The following is an 18,361-nucleotide window of genomic DNA, read 5'->3' as shown; positions in this document are numbered from 1 at the left end:
CGGTGGCTTTGACTGTAGAATTTTTCCAACTACTTCGTGGTCTCTTTTGGAGCCATGGTGCTCCATGATCACACGAGAAGATGCACAACAAGCCAATTGAAGCACAGCTAACCAACAGGAGAGAGCTTTATTCATCTGAAATGTGACAATGACTGGGAGTTTCCAGATACTCGACCCGCCTTTGAGGAGGGGCAGACACCCAGGGCCCCAAACAGCCAGTAAAAGCCCACGTGTGCCTCATTTAATTCGACAGGCGACCTGACCCTCCTGCTGATCCCACATTCATTTCAATCAAAGACGCCAATGGATGCTTTTATTTTTTTAGGTCTGTATCCTTATGTCGTCCTCACATTTATGAACCGAAATGGATCAAAAGCCCTGGAGACCTTTTCCTGGCCAGAATCGTTGCGGGTTTTCTTTGTCCACAATTACACCAAGGACGACAAGAAGCGGAGTAGCGCCCGAGACCTCACATTCCTGGAGTTCCTGCAGGCCTGCATTGTCAAAGCAGGAGGTGCCGAACAACAGAGGGCACTGATGCGCTGAGGCCGAGGCCACTTTGGGCAACGACTGCCCCCAGATGCGGTTTGTTTTACATTTTCAGTGTCACATTTGTTTACCCTAAAATGGGATTTTTACAATTCTTATTTATTTTGGTCATATAATTGCCAGGGTCTGTTCTGTGGAGGTCTGTTTCCCAACCTATATTGGATCCTCACCCTTTGTCTTATAAGTGGGCTGCCTGAACAGCAGCTGGTTGTCTGCAGACTCCAACCTTTAGTGTGGGGCCCAGTAACCCGACCCTAGGTGGGCTACACTGCTCTTCAATTTTGTATGGTAATGAGGGTCTATGAATACAACCAGGATAAGGTGAGCAACTCTGTCAACCTGGTTTCCTAAACCCCCATCTCTACTTGCAAGCCCCCTTGTGGCGTTCTCCTTTAACAAAACGCTCATCACCCTCCACGGACATCCTTAACATGTACACACCAGTTTGAACAGGTTGTAAAGATGCCTGTAACTTGCACCCCCAAGAATTGGCTCTCCCCACTGGGCAGATGCTGGCTATACTGGAGGAATTCTCTCTTGGCTGGTTCAGGAATTCTTGGAAATTCCATAAGAGCTGCAATCTGCTTGGCCCACTGCTGCAGAGACCCTCATCAGGAGAATCTTATGGTTAAGGCAAGGCGGCCCTGTGCAAACATGTCTGCCTATGTTCATTTTTAATTATTATTATACTGTATTTATGTATTCTTGTTTTTTTTGTGAAAGTGTGTTTTTGATCACATTGGTTTCAAGCTGTGGATGCCTATTCTGCCATGTCGCTTGGGTTTGGGGGGGCTGGGTCCTCAGAGATAAGGGCTCCAGTCACTCTCCATTGACGGCCTTGCCCGCCCCAGCCCAATAAAGGCTCATGGGAATTGTGCCTGGTGTGTATTCAGTGCTTGGTTTTTATTTATTTTTTCTTTTTATTGGATTTTTTGATTGCTGTGCTCCACTCAAAACAAATTGTTGTGAGGCCTTAAAAAGCAGACTAGAGTGGCTGGCTTCGGCACACAGCAGGTCGAAAATGCACTTCTTAAAGATATACTTTAACATCCCAATTATATAAAAAATTGGGTGGACAGGCATGTCTGGCCAGCATACAGATGACCCCTTACCACAAACCAAGAGGCACGGAGGGGTTCCAGCAGGAGCAGTGGCGGTGGGGAGCTGCATGCCACCAAAGGCACTGAGTAGATGACCACAAAATCTGCTGGAGTAGGCTGTGTCAAGCCGAGTCCCCCACACCTGCATATGTTGTCTATCAAAGCAGAGTGTGGCTCTTTAGATGGGGGAAGATTTAATCACCACCCTGTCGACTGAGCCGTGGAACAGTCACTGCACCACATTCTCAGCTGGTGTCCAAAGTGAAAAAGGAGAAGAGGAGGCAGAAAGAGATAAGTAGCTGAACAATATTTCCAAATTGAACCATGACAATAAGCTGAAACTCAAAGGCTGCCACATAACTAGCAAGTATGGCAACAGCTGCATTGGGCCCCTACAATCACACCTAGTCAAAAAAAAAAAACAAGAGACCATCACATCCACTATCATGAAAGGACAAGTGTCTCTGTGTTAGTCCGGTTGTCTGTCATTCCAACAGGTGGTGCATCACAAACAATAGCACTGCTTTTATGAATACCATACTAAATGGAGAAGATATGTATTGTACTGGCGATATGCCATCTGTTGTAATGACAAATGCTTTTTTCATTACTACATACATTACTGCAGATGGCACATTGTTTACTTAAGATTTCAACTTGTCTTAGAATGGTAGCACAAAAAAATTAAAATGTAAGGCTTAAATTAAATTCTTGTTTAGATTTTAGAGTCTAGAATCCCAGCTTTACCAAGTCTTCTCTGACTAACCCTCAACCTTAATAAAAAGACAAGTGTCTGGCCAGATGATATGTCTGTGATGTGTCATCTGTTGGAGTGACAAACATTTGTAATAAAATGCACTCCCATTATCAAACCAACAGACGGCACAACACATACATATTTACACTGCTTTTATTAAATCCATACCAAGTGGTAAATAACAGACATGTGCACGGTGTCTGTCAATGTGTGCCTTAATTTTATTCATACAATGCACCATCTATCTTCTGGATTGACCAACAATATATTTTATTGCTAAATGCGTGGCAAGATTCATTCCAACTGCTGGTGCATTGCTAACCTTGACACTGAATACGCAGAGGTCCATGTAGATCACTCCGATTTCAGCCAGTCTTCGATGGGTAGCTCAGTTACTCACATTCATATCATTTGGCCATAGTTCCTACCCAGCAGGAACAGTTTATAAAGATAGCAACCCACAACATGTACTTCACCTAGGTGGCCTTAACTGAAATCACGGCATCCATGGTAACAATTTTCATTATAAAAGTTAAATTTAAATCCAGAGAATACCTTAAACAAAACTCTTCTGTCTCTCTCTTCGGGATCAGCATTGTCTCCCTGCGTCCACACTCAAGAGGTCCTGTATACCAAATGAAGGCGTTTAGAATCCTTAGGTGTGGATTTAAGTGACTTCCTTCACTTGGTCAGAGATCTAAAATATGAAAACAGCAAACACAAACCAACTTCTCTCTCCCCCGCCTCCGAGAATTCTAAACAGACACAATGACTGGAATTCTGGGTACTGCGCAGCCCTACTGACACATTCCCTTTCTGTAGATACTTCAGACCCAAAATGCAAGCAAATTACAAAATACAAAAAAAGATAATAAACTGGTACCAATAAAGTTTGTATTTATTCAGCCAACAGTTTATCCAAAGTAACTTACAAATCACAGCACAACTGTTTGATTTTGCCTATAAATGAACACTGGTGGATCAAGTGATTTACCCGAGACCCAATGACTGAATTGGTTTCCATTCCCTCCCATTCAACCCAAGCCTCACTCATCCAGATTCTATCTTAAAATAAAGTGCCTAACGTACACGATAGTTGGTCCCATGTGGCACCTCAACCTGAATTTAAAAAAAAAAAAAAAAGTTGTTACTCATTGTTTTCCAACTCGCATTCTTCTCCCAGGGTACAGTCATCACGTTTACCATTAAATCGCACAGTCAAGTCACGTCAACGCTCCCAGTAGCAGCGGATGAAGTGCTCTGCAGTAACATCCACCTTAACAACCAGCACAACACCTAGGGGATGCACTGAATTCTCAGCCACCTAAACTATTTGTCTGAAAGTAGCAAAATAATTGGTACATTTGGAATTCAATCAGTAAAAATACTGATTTATTTTTTTAGTTCCTTGTGCAATGTTGTTTCTCTCCTGTACTGATCAGCCATGACGCTAACGGACAATGCTTCACATGCTATAGGAAATGAGAGATATAAAACGCCACATTGCATTTGGGGCAAAGATTCCATCGTTAGAGGTTACACTGTGGAAGAAATAGAAGTTGACATACTGTGAGAAACTAATAAAAAGTAAAAGCAAACAAAATGAAGAAAAGGTGAACAATGTGATCATACTGGGACAATCAATCAGGACACAAAACAATTTAACAAATAATGTGCATCCATACAACTTCCTAACTAAGGAATGAGTGGCCCAAGTATGTAAATGAGCTAACTATTCACATTTTGGAAAATGTTATATTTTTATATTTATCTATTGCTCAATTCACTTTGAGAAAATTCAACTGATTTATGGTTTCAGTGAAACTGAATTATGAATTCTGCAAGCCTATGAAAAATTATGACTTAATTTATTTAGGCCTTATGAAATGGCAATAAAATGAATGTGCAAACAATTACTGGGGGGAAAAAAATTAGCCAAGACCAATAAAATTTCATTTTGGTGAATCAATCAATATTTAAATCATTAGAACAGAACGTCTGACTGGCACTAAAACGCCACAAATGCAGAAAAAGTAAAGTAACATGAAGGGTGGAGGGGGTGGGTGAGAGGCTTTATTTTTCAGTCCCTGCCTTCACTATTGTGAAGGACTGGATGAGTGACTGGAGAAATAATTCACAGTTTAAAAAAATAAAATAAAAATAAAAACTAAACACTCACTAAAGTGCTTAAAAAACATTTTTTTTTCTGTACAGCTATACAGATTTTCAAATTACTGTTTAAATCAAGCTACCCAAAGGCAACTATCACTCTGCATTGCATTCACTGGAAAAATTTCACTTTCTTTAAATATGCTGACTCAAACAAACACTCACCTCCTCACTTTACCAGTATTCGGTTATTGGCAGTACTGTTTAAATTAACTAAACACACTTAGAATTAAATCCACTGACAACTCTCAAAACATTTACTCCTTTGCAAGTAATGAGTGAAAAAAAAAAAAAAAAGCCTCCTATGGGATTTTCCTTTTGAATAAAACCACAAAATGTGTTTGCTTTGCTATAACAAAAGGATCAGGGGAAAAAAAAACAAAAAAAAACCCACCACCTTGTACCCTAAAAGGTGACTACCAGTATGTAGCGTTTGACAAGCGAAAATCCCAAACTAACGGTTTCTATAATTAAGCAGCCTCCACTGTGAATGGCCACCACCAGCCACTTCTACCTTATTTGCAAGGCACACCAAGAAGCTGGAATTGCAATGTCAAAACAAAACACAATGTCAGGCTTTAGGAAACACTTGCTTCTAAATAATTCTGCATCATAACTTTAAAAAAGGTATCTTGTGCCATTGACCGAGAAAGAAAGGTGAGTCAAAAAAACAGCCAAATCCTCTCCTCACACTCATCCATTTAACACCATTCAGTTCAGTCTAGATTTATTGTCCAGTTATTTGTAAATACTAATTTTAAAAAATATTATTAAAGTTACATTTGGTAAAGCATCTGATTCCTTCTCCATCCTAATGAGGGGAAGGAAAAAAAGAATAGGGCAGAAAAGTTTAATTTATAAAAAGCACATGTTCAGGGTAAACAGCAGAGTTAAAAACCTTGTACATTTACACTTGCTAACTGAAATGGACTTCAACACAAGCTCACACACCAAGAGCCGTCACATTTATTAAAGTTAACATGTTAGCACAGCTTAGCAAAAAGGTGAATAGAAAAATATAAAGTGTAGTGGTTTTACCTTCTTTCTACTTCAACTATTTTGATGCCCTGAAGCCTTCATTTTCTACCTAAACTGCACTGAAATGCCCACACTATACAGCAAACAAGTAACTGTCAACCACCACAGCTGATAGTCACCTTTGTATTGCAACCATTAACAAGTCCATTTACTATGGCTGAGCACTTTAATGTTTCTGTGATTAAACCTACAGATTGCAAATCTTAAAATCCCTCTTTAAAGCAGTGTGTGTGTGTGTATATATTTAATTTTGGTCAGTAAAAAAAAATAAATTTACAAAGCACAAGATTCAACACTACAAAAACAATGCTATACAAACTCGTTGCCTCCAAAGCTAAAATAAACAACTTCAGTCTCAGAGGGATTATATGGAGAAGTCCACGCAATCTGCCAAGCAATTAAAATAAAAAAAGAAAAAAAGAAAAAATATGAAAACGTAAATGTCTGAATCGTTCATCCTCTGGGGTGAAGTTTTCTTCAACTCATTCATCTGTATTGATAGCCTTGTTCTCCTCCTCCATACCCCCGATGGCTAGAATATGAAGACTGACTGCCACCGTAGCTTTGGCTGCTTCCACCTTGTGAGCTGTAACTCTGAGAGCCAAAGCCTGAGGAAACAATCACAGCATGATGTTAGCCAGTCTATTAGAGCAGGACATCATCAATAAACATAAATGACGAAGGCCTTCTGTGCGTGTACCGATTAAAGCTTAAAAAGGGTGAAATGCATGCCATGTTTATCATCCAGAAGTGAATAAAGCAAGCCTAACATGAATAAAGCAAGCCTAACAGATTAACCAATATGTTTTAGTAAAATTTTTCTTCACGCATGGAATTACAAAAGAGTGTGTGAAAGGAGTACTTTAGGGACCTTCAAAACTTTACTGCATCACTGTGAAGGAAATAGGGATATAGCACTGTAAAAGATCTGTTGGGCTGAATGTCCTCTTGTCAGAAATGTGAACTAACATCGCAGCCTAACTTTCACACCCTGCAATCTCCCATCTGCATGGTGAAAGAAAATTTTTTTTCACTCGCCTTGATAGCTGCTGCCAGAACCAGAAGATCCTCCACCATAGCCTCCTTGCGGGTTTGAATAGGATCCTCCTCCAGATCCGTAACTGTTACTGCCATATCCTGCTTTCAACAAACAAAAGAATAAAATCTCATCAACACAGAACGAATGTTTAAATTTCGGACACCTTTATTAAAGCTGAAGGATAAAAGAATACACAATAAGCCTGAAATATGCACACTTAAATTAAGCAACAGGTAAGACTAACAGTAAACGTTTGATAGATTCAGAAACCCAGTAAAAGTAAAAATACAAATTTTGTACTTGTGCATTGTGCTAATGTAGTCCATTTTTTGGAATAAAGATGTGCAACAGGTACCCAACAGTTTTAATCATTTGGATTGCACACAAACTAATCACGGGACTCAAACGTAAAATCGCATTTATAGTATTTAACCACATTATTACCTCCACTCCCCCCAGTCACCTGACTAGGGTAGGCTGTGCTGTAGTTTGAATAGCTGCCTCCGCCTCCACCTCCTTGGCTGGAGTTGAAGCTCTTCTTTGCTTGGCCACCTTGACTATATCCTGAATACTGGCCCTGGCTGTAGGGGCCTGGATTGCCCTGTGAATGGTAGCCTGCTGACCCTCCTCCACTGAAGGGCTGCTTTCCAAGACCAGCACCACCACTAACCCCCTGATGGTGTAAAGGCTTTTTGGCAACAGGCTTAGGATTTGGTGGAGGAGGGCCGTAGCCACCATCATTCTGATAGTAGGAGTATCCTCCTCCTCCACCACCACCACTGCCTGTCGAGGCTGCTCCAGATCCACCACCATTGTTATAGTTATCTAGGAGAAGAATGGTAGATTTTAAAAAATTTGTCTTCTACAACATTACTGACGACAATACAAGCCTCCATATTAAACTCTTTAAAAATAATTAACAAATAAATAAATAACCCAAGAGTAAATTCCAAAGATAAAGCAATTGTTTTGCTTTGAAAACAAAATCAGTCATAAAGCTGGCTTTGTGGAAGACATGCACAACTGCTCTGATACTTGACAACAAGATTCAGCAGTAGAGAATGAACACCAATTTAAGGGTATATTAAAAGTCAAAGACACCCAAGTTAAAGAGAGTGCCTACATTTTATATTCATTTAAAAAAAAATACCCATACTATGTTGCTAAAATAAACAGGAACAGACTTTTCAGGTTAAATTGTTTAATCACTGGAATATTAACTATCAAAAGTAAAGGTAGTTTTAGGAACAAGATTATGAAAGGAAGCCTTTTCTAGATTGGGCATACAACAACTTCAAACTTCAGGTTTATTGAGTCTGTCCCAGGAGAGTACACCCGACTACATATCATTTGGTGCCATCATGCTGGGCCTACAGGATACTACCCCTTTTTTGTTTACTGTATTTTAAAAAGCAGCATTTTCTTTTTTAAAAAGACTTTGACTAACCCACTTAAAACATGTTCAATATCTACAGTGTGAAGATATAAAGTATAAAGAAAGCCTATAAAATAAAGCTGTTAAAACAAAAATACAGTCATCAAACATTGGAATTCATTCATAATATATACTCAATTCTAGGGCACTATTACCTATATTTAATTTAGTTCAGTATGCATCTTAGAATCAATGCCACCTTACTGATGAGGTGAAAAATGCCAACACTTGGCAGGTGGACCAAGAAACAGAACCCGTTAACACATGCATAGCCTGCAGCTGCATGGAGGTAGTATGAATAATGCCAAAGATACCTGGTTAGCAAATACAGTACGTGAACCCCTTAAAATGTCAAAAACTAAATTATGAAGCAGCACTGAAATGGCAAGTTATACCATATAAATGTACATAATTACAGATGGTCAAATGTTGCATTTTAAATTACAGAACTATATCAAATGACAAGACATTTTCCCAAGAATGTTACTGTACATTTATAAAGAAAACAGGCTGCTCATCTTGAATGGGCACCCAGAAACTATATGGTTAAACAAAAAAGACTCCACATCACATCCCAGCCTGTGAGGTGTGTAATTACATCTTATGGACATTTACCTGAAAGGCTAAAATGTGGCAGAGGACACTGACCTTGCTATTATTTCCAATGATGACAAAGTGTATTTCAACCCTTTTGCGTTTCACTCAAAAAAATGTAAAAACATTTGAGAAATGTATGAAAAGTCCTGGTTAGCTACTAAAAAAAAAAAAACACCCTACACTTAAGACATAAATGCAAAAGAGCATCTAACCACAAAAATATCAGAATAAGCATACAGTTCAAAAAAATACCAGGAGGAAAAATTCAGAAAAAAGATCAGTTATTTTGTATTACAAGGATGCTTGATGATAGAGAATGCAGCACTGCTGAGAAAATGACATTAATGCTCCTTAATCCAATAAGCAATTCAGACCAATGTGAATTTGATGTCCTTAGCATCTGAACAAGTGATAATATATGGAATAAAAGGTGTTTAAATGTACTTGTATTTAGCATTTAATTTCTCCTTTCAGAGAGACTGAAAAAGCTACACAATTCTACACTTAAAAATTTAGTATAAAAAAATAGTCATTCTTCTTGTTTTGCTTTATTATGTGAACTACGGTGTTGCCATTGCTTTCACTTACAAAAATGCATTTCTAAGTCTAGAAGGCATCTTATGAGCAGTGTCAGTATTGAGTAAATATGGTATGGTTTCAAAAGAACCATCATACTGTACTGAGTATTAAAAGTTGCTTGGCAGTTTTGCAGTACTGAACACCACAGATGGCACACAAAATTATTTCCTTTACAAATGTCATTCCAAGTAGCCCAATGTTGTTAGACTGCTCAATACAGCAAAACAAGACTTCTTAAGCACAATCACTCACCATTCTCTTTCACACACAATACACCCCAGAATACAGTTTAACCATACCACGAGTTTATTAAAATGTGCTCTTTTCCATATTGCAGATATAACTCTGCATTTATGGCTTCTTGCATCATAACTAACACTAATCATTTATGTCTGAACAGAAAAGATTCCAAACCAAATAAACCTTTTGCTGTTAAATGTAGCATAAAGCCTGCTTTCTGCTTGACAAGTTCAACGTGCAGTCCACTTCACGGCCACTCAAACTCACCACTTCTACTCTAAGTAGAAGGAAGTGCTCATTTAGCAACATGAACACTGCTATGAGGTAAATGTTACGCAGCACAGCTGTCAAGTTTAGAATGTTGCTAAATGAGGTATTCTCATTTGTGTTAGCTCTCAATACATAACGCAGATGTGTAAAGGCCAACAAGTGTCTTACATCAACATGTTATTCGGAAAGGCTGCCACGCAGACGATGGTGCACTCTTACAATTACTTGGGGGTCACAGGCTGCATTGGTCTCACAACACAAAGGAACTACATAGCAAAGGAGAAAATAGAAGTTCTATTTTCTTAGGATGCTTGTAATGTTTGTACTGACATCCTTCACATACTCTACAATAGGATGGCCATTGTGGCCTTCTATGCTGTGGTGCGCTGGGCCAGTAACGTCATTTTAAGAGAGGCCCACTGAATCAACAAACAAATTAAAATGGCAGGTTCATTTATGTGACATACGTCTGCAACTACCTCACTGTGACTGTATTTTTCTTTTTCAATTTGCTTCCATTTTAGTGGGTTCAGTATGTGTATAATATACATATTTGACTGTCTGTAAAAAGCCAAATCCCCCGTCCCCCACGAATGCAGTTCTATACAGCTACGCTCTTTGAATGTGACTCCGAGGCCTTACCATGGAAATCAAACTAGGCTCTCTCTCGTTAAAGACAATAGATTCAAATATACACATTTTCAACCTGGAAAATAAGTGAATTCCACAGACAAATGTTCACCATAGCAAATTACAAAGATAAAAGTTCTATTTGTTCGCATACAAAACACTGAATTAAAACAGAATTTAAGAAATTTAAAAGCTAGAGTTTAGCATGTTGCATACTTTAATTACTTTATTTATATATTACCTATTAATTGTAATTATGGAACAATGAATATTCTAGCACTCAAGTTGCCAAAACCTCCACCAGGACCCCTAGAGCATAAAAATTATAAAAGACGGATTTCAAAAGAACACCACCTTTCTCTTTTGCAAAAAAGATTTAACACTTCCGCTACAATTTTCTTGATGTATTAAGATTTGGTAACAGATTACTAATATTTTCAGTGCCCATCTAAGGGCAAAAAGAAAGCTTAAAAAAAAGGCCTAACATCCCTTTCATATGACATCCATCTTTTAAAAGACACACACACACACACATTAAAATCCCTAAACCCGCCTGAACATTTGCTCTAATTTAGAACATAAAAAGATCCACACATCCTCCATACCAATGCTACATCAGGATCTCTTACTCATCAGGGAGAATTCCCCAAAAATTAAATAAGCAAAAAAACATTGCACACGCCAACACACACCTATTACTGTACTACTGCTGTGAGCTTTGCACATTCAAACATTTCTCCCTTCTGCTAGTGTGTTGTGTTCTTCCCCAGCACCACGCGTTAGGCTGCATTTTAAAATCACATTGTCAATTATGTACCTTCAGTTTTAATAGCGTTTCGTAGCTCTTCTCTTTTGTTATAATCAATTACTCTACTCTACGTTGTTATGGATGATAAATGTATGCAAATGATGTTGGAATTGTTACAAAAATGTTAAATTAAGCATTTATGAAATGGCGAAAATTGCTTCAATCTACAGAGTAGCAAGAACATTTGTGATGCGTTGTGCAGGAGTAGAAAGGGTGGAATGAATGCTCTAAGTGATGGGACTGGGTGAAGGGCTTCTGTTCTGAAAGGGGTAGACATGCTTCTTAGGAGAAAAAGGAAGGTGGGGCAGAAGGAAGTACTGAGTAGGGAATTGGGAGACAAAGCAGGAGTGCTTGCAGTATAAAGAAAAAAAAAAAAACGCAAGAGTCAGAAAATAAAAGAATACGTTCCCTACCAATCAATTTATCGTTTTGGAGGTGCGCTCCATAACCCAGATAACGTATAATATAGGGCACCGTTTGTTACGAAACAAAGACTCCGAAGTAAAACATAGCAAACTCACAGGACCTCTGAGCTGTATTTGCTTATTACACTGGTCATTACCAAGTGTATTAACTTTGTTAATATAGTTTTGTAAAGTTATTTATGACTATTAGCTAAACTAATGTACTGCATATCATTTTTAAAAGTAGCTGTTCCATTATCCATTCTTTTCTTTTATCCGCCATGGCTTTGGTACCGACCTCTGACAAATAGCTTACTGTATTTATTTAAAACCCACTCTACACCACAGACCATACAGTAAGAAATGGTATAGCTAGTATACCTTTTTAAAATAAGAGGGTTAATGTCACTCATCCATTAAAAGAAAAACTTTATTATGAACAAAATCAAAAATGGATCCATGCATTTTCATATTCCACATTGGTGGGTGCATTTTCTCATTTTAATAAACCATAAATATATACCAAAAAGTTCTGTTCAGATTTTTATTTTGTTAAAAAACAATAGTGACAACATACATATAAACAGGGAAGGAAAAAAATAAAAAATAAAACCAAACCAAAAAAAAAAAAAAAAAAGTTGTGCATTCTGAGTGTGCGCCAGTCTTGTTACAGCTTTGGAGTTCCAGAGCAAACACTCACCCAAAAACTGATGTTTATGGGGAACAGATGTTTGCCATTTCACCAGTAAAACTAAACTTTCATGGATATGTATTTTTTTTTTTTAATTTCAAATTCTGCAGCTTTAAATATTCCCCTTCTGAGGTTTCATTAAAGGAGTATTTAACCCAAAAATTATTTTTTTGTTTTTAATTTATTCTCTCCCTATATACTTTGCAGAGGTCACAGAGAAACAGTTTGAATCTCACTTTTTTTATACAGAATGGAGAGAAAAATGTTTCACACAATAAAAGGAAATTGTTACCAATGCAATAAAATAACAAAAGACGTAATGTTTTGTATCGTTTGCCGCTGTACAGCACTGGCCACTATTGGCTTTTATTACATCATAAAATTCTCTTTCCATTCTGTATTACAACAGGAGAATAAAAATTTTTGGGCCACCACTTATGTGGAGCAAGTAAATGGGGGGAAAAAAATATATTTTGAGCATATTATTCCTTTAATAGACATGGGACAATGTTTAAAACTTGCTGTGTCTCAAAAGTAAGACGACATTACATGGATATAACATTTTGTGTTTCCAATCCGCAGCTTAAAATGTTAATACACTAAAATGTTCCCCCTTCTGCGTGCGCTTTACCCCGTTTATAAAGTAAAAGCTTCCTCTTTGCTGACCCTTAAATGCCATGATCGTACGGACTGATATTGCTTCTCACTACTCTGCATCAAGCTCAGCAGGAAGATGTTATTTTCCCAATTTAGGAACACAGCCATACTACGTAAAATAAACATATTTGCAATAATAAAAACACAACCAAAACTTTGCTCACAAAACTGCCCCAAATCAGATGATTAAAGCTTTGATCCAAATTTTTTCTTTACAGTCCAGTTCATAACAGCAATGAAGAGATTTTGCAGGACGGACGTCAAAATTTGATGCACTGTCACTGGGCTTCTAAATATTTAGGATTTTTGAAGCTGATGCCAAAAGACAGAAGAAAAATGTTCAGGAATGGGCTTTTTTCTTTTTTGGGGTAAACACTTTTGGGATGATTTATGATTCAAAATCGTGGTAGCCATAGCAGTCTGAGACAAAGTCACCTACAGATTGAGACAGAGCAGAGAAAAACAAAACAAAAATTAAAATTAGATTTTCTGAGAACTGGCAATTTCCTGCCATTTATTAGATCTATATATAAATAAATATTTTTTTTTTTTTAGATTTCTCTGCTCCTGTCACCCTCAAGATAGATGGCTTTTCCTCAGGAAAAAAAATTGCTGGATTCAGGTAACTCCCATTTGCAATGAAAAATGACAGAAAGCGATCTGCAGCTTAAAGCAGAGAAATGTAAAATTGTTACACAGTTGAAAAATGCAGTGGGAGGGAAAAATGACCTAAAATCTTGTTTAAAAAACAGACATCACACAGCAGAATAAACTAACACTGAAATAGAAGGGTAACATTGCTCAGTTATTGGTCGACTCCTCCAAACAGCCTTTTATTGTAAGAGAGTGTTTGTTGGACCAAGTTAAGAGTTGATCATAAGGGAGGCCTTTCAGGTAGTGCAATGGAAGTGATGAGAAAAATTTTGGTATCTTGTTTAACTCTGAAAATACACTGGAATTCACAATATTGCCAGCTCAAGTGATGCAGATGAAAACGTTTCTCTGCCAATACTACCATTTTCTTTTAACCGGAATAAAATTCACTGAAATCCAAGATATAAATACAGTCACACACCAAATTACAGCCTACAGAGTTGAGGCCATTCATACTTGCAGCCAATGTTCCTTTATTTGGTTTTGTTTACTGATGAGCATAATACATGACCAGTTATTTTCTGTTTCTGACAGATTTGTCCAATCACACGAGCTTTCCTCTATGAAACGCTAAGCACCAATAAATTAATAATTTTTCTCTGCGACATTGCGAACACGTCAAAGCACTGACACATGAACAACATGCGGTACCCCCATGGAGTTTTGGGAGTACAGCTGTGCACCACTTCCATTCAAACAGCTGCAGAGAGGCAGGGGTGAGCAGCATGGCAACAGCTAAGCAGCATTTTAAAAGTACCACTTTGCACTCTGAAAAAGGCCACCAAAGTCAAATTTCAGCTTGTGCCAATCTGTACAGGCAGTATGCATACCAGGAACCTATACTAGAGTTAGAGCTTCAACCGCAATGACCCGACTGGCATTCGGCCAAATGGCTGGTGTGAAATGGAGCAGTTAGTCAGCATGAATATGCAATATTATTGTTTGTATTTATATTTGTGCATTCAAATGGGTTTAGTTAGCAGTAAAACAAGCAAAGGCGCAAGCAGGTACATTATCACAAAAAGCGTAGCTTGAAGTACACATACATCTAGCCATTTTCTTTCAGTGTAATGACAATGTATTTCTGATGGTAAATCTCTGGTAAGGTTCACTGGCCAGAGTTAAATTATTCAAATACCAACAGTGAAACGTTTAACCCTACGTAACCTGGTACTTCACTGAAAAACCATAACAGACATAACTATGCTGTTTATGCATGAACTGCAAACAGTGCTGAACAAAATAAAAAAAAAAGTCAAATTTCAAAAACAAATCTGTGATACTTACTAAAACCAGAATTAGCATTTGATCCATAACCGTAGCTTCCATATCCTCCTGGAGTGAGAAAAAAAATAAAATTAACGCTATGAACACACATGGTCTGAATACTTAAGACTTTGGAAATGCTCACAACAAATAAACATAAGAGTTTAAATCTGTTAAATCAAATTTTTTTTTTTTTTTTTTTTATTTTATTTTGAAATCTATTTTCATCATGGCTGTCCATCCAGACTAGAGTCACCCAGGTCACCGTCTGTTTCTGTCAAGTAAGCATAACAATGAAAACTGGATGTGGCAGCAAAGTTAGGAACAGTGTTGAAAATACCTTCACCATAAACAAACAAAACCTTATACAAACAGATGACAATTTGTAAAATTTGTAATAAGTGGTGCTCATAACTTCTGTAAAAAACACTGAACAATATTAGAACTTCATGGTTTTGAGTTATTTGTTGTATGACAGTGTTAATATCACAGCTAGAACTGATGTGCAAGTAGTTTAAACATCTGCTATATTCCACTAAGAGAGAAAAGTGTTGGGGCTTTCTATTTTTAAAAAAGTGAAATTCTCTACTACACTGCCAAGGGCTTCAAATGTTATTCATGCTCTGTTAAAATTTCACAGTTCAAAATAATGAAACAAAATCTGTACATTTTGTCCTCTTCAAGTAGCACTCATTATGAGCTATTTGGTATGTGTCATTCCCGCTCAATATTTGTAAGCGTTCAAGTATACTACTGTCATTCTAGCTCATTACAATTTTTTTCATATATCATGACAACATTAGAGAGTTTATAGCCTTACTAGATTAAAATTTGCTTTACTTAGCGGATGTCTATTTAGACTAGTATCTTTTTGATTATTAGTCTAAAGAACCAAATTAGACATGGTAGCAGTCAACACTGAATGAATTCAGAGCCATAAAAGTAGTTTAAAGTGTAACTGCCAATTACTGTGCAATGTTCAGGTTTTTAGAAACTTGAGTATTTTGAGTAAAAATTGTTACTGGTTTATTAATGGCACATTATATACATTGGTCACTAAGGAGAACGGGTATCTTAAATATTTATCTCTATAAATGACAGAATGCTGCATTTCTAAGTCACAGACATTTTCATAGGAAATTGATGTTATGCCTTATATTTATCAGGCTAGTGTCAGAAGACCGGTTAAAACAGGGTTATTTCATAATGATTACCAACATAACAATGCTCAACATCCACTGCATCAATAATCTTGTCTGAATGTTTCATATTCTAATATGAATCTGTCAACATTTCTTGCGTTTAGAAAAAGCTGCATCTCTTTTACCCCCATGACAACAACAACACTGTTGCATGAATACCTTGGTTGTAGCCTCCTGCATTATTGAATCCCCTGCCTCTGCCTCTTCCACGTCCACCTCTTCCTCGCCCTCTGGGGTTAACGGGAGCATCTCCTGCTGCACCGGCAGCCATCAGCCCAAAACCAGGATTATGCTAAATTATATATTAAAACAAAGCTGCTTTAGGGAAAAACCAATAAACAATACTAGAGCTCACACTAAAGAACGAGAAATAATTAGGCAACGAGTGATCTTAAGAATAATCAACAGGGAATTTAATTATGCTGATGAAGCAGAAGTGAAAAAAGGTCACAGCAGAGTTAAAAGGCATTGCCAATTATGGCAGAATCAGAACCAAACCTTGTAGAGAGCACCAGTCCAATCCGATGGACATTAATAATACAAAAGCATTTATCCTTAACAAGGAAGTTGTTTAGAAAATGTGAAAAATCCACAAAACTGCCCAGATGCAGTGTTCCCTTGAGAAAACAGACATGATTTAATAATGCATGCTTTCATTTCTTCCATGTTAAATTTCCTATTATAAATGACATACATGTGTGACAGTCCAACCTGATTAGCAACTTTAATCAATACCCTGCATCGTTTGCCAAATAGGAATGGAGCTTTTTAACCAGGTTTGGCATTTTTGCTTCATCAAAGTAGTATTCGTGTGATTTGATTGTGCTGACTGTGGTCACATGAAGTGTATTCCCAACAAAACCGACAAGTATTGGACTTTATGCTAAAATGGTTGGCTGTTTCATTGTGAGTAGTATATACAGCCCCGATCAAAAGTTTAAGACCACTTGGAAAATGGCAAAAAAATCATATTTTGCATGGTTGGATCTTAACAAGTTTCCAAGTAGAGCTTCAACATGCAACAAGAAGAAATGGGAGTGAGACAAAACATTTTTTGAGCATTTAATTAATTGAAAATAACGATTAAATTGAAACAGGCTGTTTTACAGCTGATCAAGATTTTAGGACCACATGCCTTTAAAAGGCCAAATCTGTGCAAAGATGTGGAGTCCTTGTCATTTTCTGTCAGGTAGTCACATGTTCTGATGGCAAAGGCAAAAAAAACCTCTCCCTTTTTGAACATGGTTGGGTTGTTGAACTGCATAAGCAGGGTCTCTCACAGCGCGCCATCACTGCTGAGGTGGGACACAGTAAGACAGTCATTTGGAATTTCTTAAATGATCCTGAGGGTTATGGAACAAAAAAAGTCAAGTGGAAGACCCAAAAAAAATTCACCAGTACTGAGCCGGAAGATCCAATTGGCTGTCCGTAAAGACACTGGACGATCCTCGACCCAAATTAAGGCCATTACTGGTGCTGACTGCAGCCCCATAACCATCAGACGGCATCCGAGACTGAAGGGCTTCAAAAACAAAAAACGTCTTCAAAGACCTCGTCTCCATGAATGCCACAGAACTGCTCGTTTGGACTTTGCAAGAGAGCACCAAACATGGGACATTCAAAGGTGGAAGAAAGTTTTATTCTCTGATGAGAAAAAACGTAACCTTGATGGTCCTGATGGTTTCCAACGTTACTGGCATGACAAGCAGATCCCACCCAAGATGTTTTCTACACGCCACAGTGGTGGGGGCGCCATAAGGGTGTGAGGTGCTTTTTCCTTCAGTGGAACAATGGAGCTTCAGGAAGTGCAGGGGCGTCAAACGGCCGCTGGCTATGTCCAGATGTTGCAGAGAGCATTCCTTATGACTGAGGGCCCTCGTCTGGATATTTCAACAGGACAATGCTACAGTACACAATCTCCGCAGGACAAGGGACTTCTTCCAGGAGAATAACATTACTCTTTTGGCCCATCCTGCTTGTTCCCCTGATCTAAATCCAATTAAGAACCTTTGGGGATGGATGGTAAGGGAAGTTTACAAAAATGGACAACAGTTCCAGACAGTAGATGCCCTTCGTGCGGCCGTCTTCACCACTTGGAGAAATGTTCCCACTCACCTCATGGAAACGCTTGCATCAAGCATGCCACAACAAATTTTTGAAGTGATCAACAATAACGTTGGAGTTACTCAGTACTGAGTTCATGTTTGGAAGTTTGATTTCTGTTTTGGGGGGGTTGGTTTTACGGGTTTTTTTTGGAGGTGTGGTCCTAAACTTTT

General features: G+C 38.0%; 2 protein-coding genes across 9 annotated transcripts in view; one reads left to right on the top strand and one right to left on the bottom strand.

Moving 5' to 3' along the window:
- LOC120541159 (butyrophilin subfamily 3 member A2-like) overlaps nucleotides 1-13,752 on the top strand; it is a 34,466-nt gene extending 20,714 nt beyond the window's left edge. For 2 of the 3 annotated variants that reach the window (XM_039772529.1, XM_039772527.1), the window contains one exon: nucleotides 326-2,071. In XM_039772529.1, coding sequence (XP_039628463.1) covers nucleotides 326-546 — 221 coding nt within the window. In that variant the 3' untranslated portion in view covers nucleotides 547-2,071. Of the gene's footprint in view, nucleotides 1-325; nucleotides 2,072-13,518 lie in introns of those variants that run through there. The other variant, XM_039772528.1, reaches the window with a different exon arrangement.
- Nucleotides 3,284-18,361, bottom strand: part of LOC120541157 (interleukin enhancer-binding factor 3-like) — a 38,551-nt gene continuing 23,473 nt past the window's right edge. For 3 of the 6 annotated variants that reach the window (XM_039772521.1, XM_039772517.1, XM_039772520.1), the window contains 5 exons: nucleotides 16,245-16,377; nucleotides 14,905-14,952; nucleotides 7,097-7,477; nucleotides 6,652-6,753; nucleotides 3,284-6,221 (listed from right to left, as the gene is read on the bottom strand). In XM_039772521.1, the coding sequence (XP_039628455.1) occupies nucleotides 6,100-6,221; nucleotides 6,652-6,753; nucleotides 7,097-7,477; nucleotides 14,905-14,952; nucleotides 16,245-16,377 (786 nt within the window). In that variant the 3' untranslated portion in view covers nucleotides 3,284-6,099. Of the gene's footprint in view, nucleotides 6,222-6,651; nucleotides 6,754-7,096; nucleotides 7,478-13,322; nucleotides 13,399-14,904; nucleotides 14,953-16,244; nucleotides 16,378-18,361 lie in introns of those variants that run through there. The other 3 variants (XM_039772522.1, XM_039772523.1, XM_039772518.1) reach the window with 2 other exon arrangements.

The sequence above is a fragment of the Polypterus senegalus genome, chromosome 12 (genome assembly GCF_016835505.1).
Source record: "Polypterus senegalus isolate Bchr_013 chromosome 12, ASM1683550v1, whole genome shotgun sequence".
Taxonomy (NCBI): Eukaryota; Metazoa; Chordata; class Cladistia; order Polypteriformes; family Polypteridae; genus Polypterus; species Polypterus senegalus.
The sequence above is the reverse complement of the archived record's forward strand: the minus strand, read 5'-3'. Positions and strand labels throughout refer to the sequence as shown.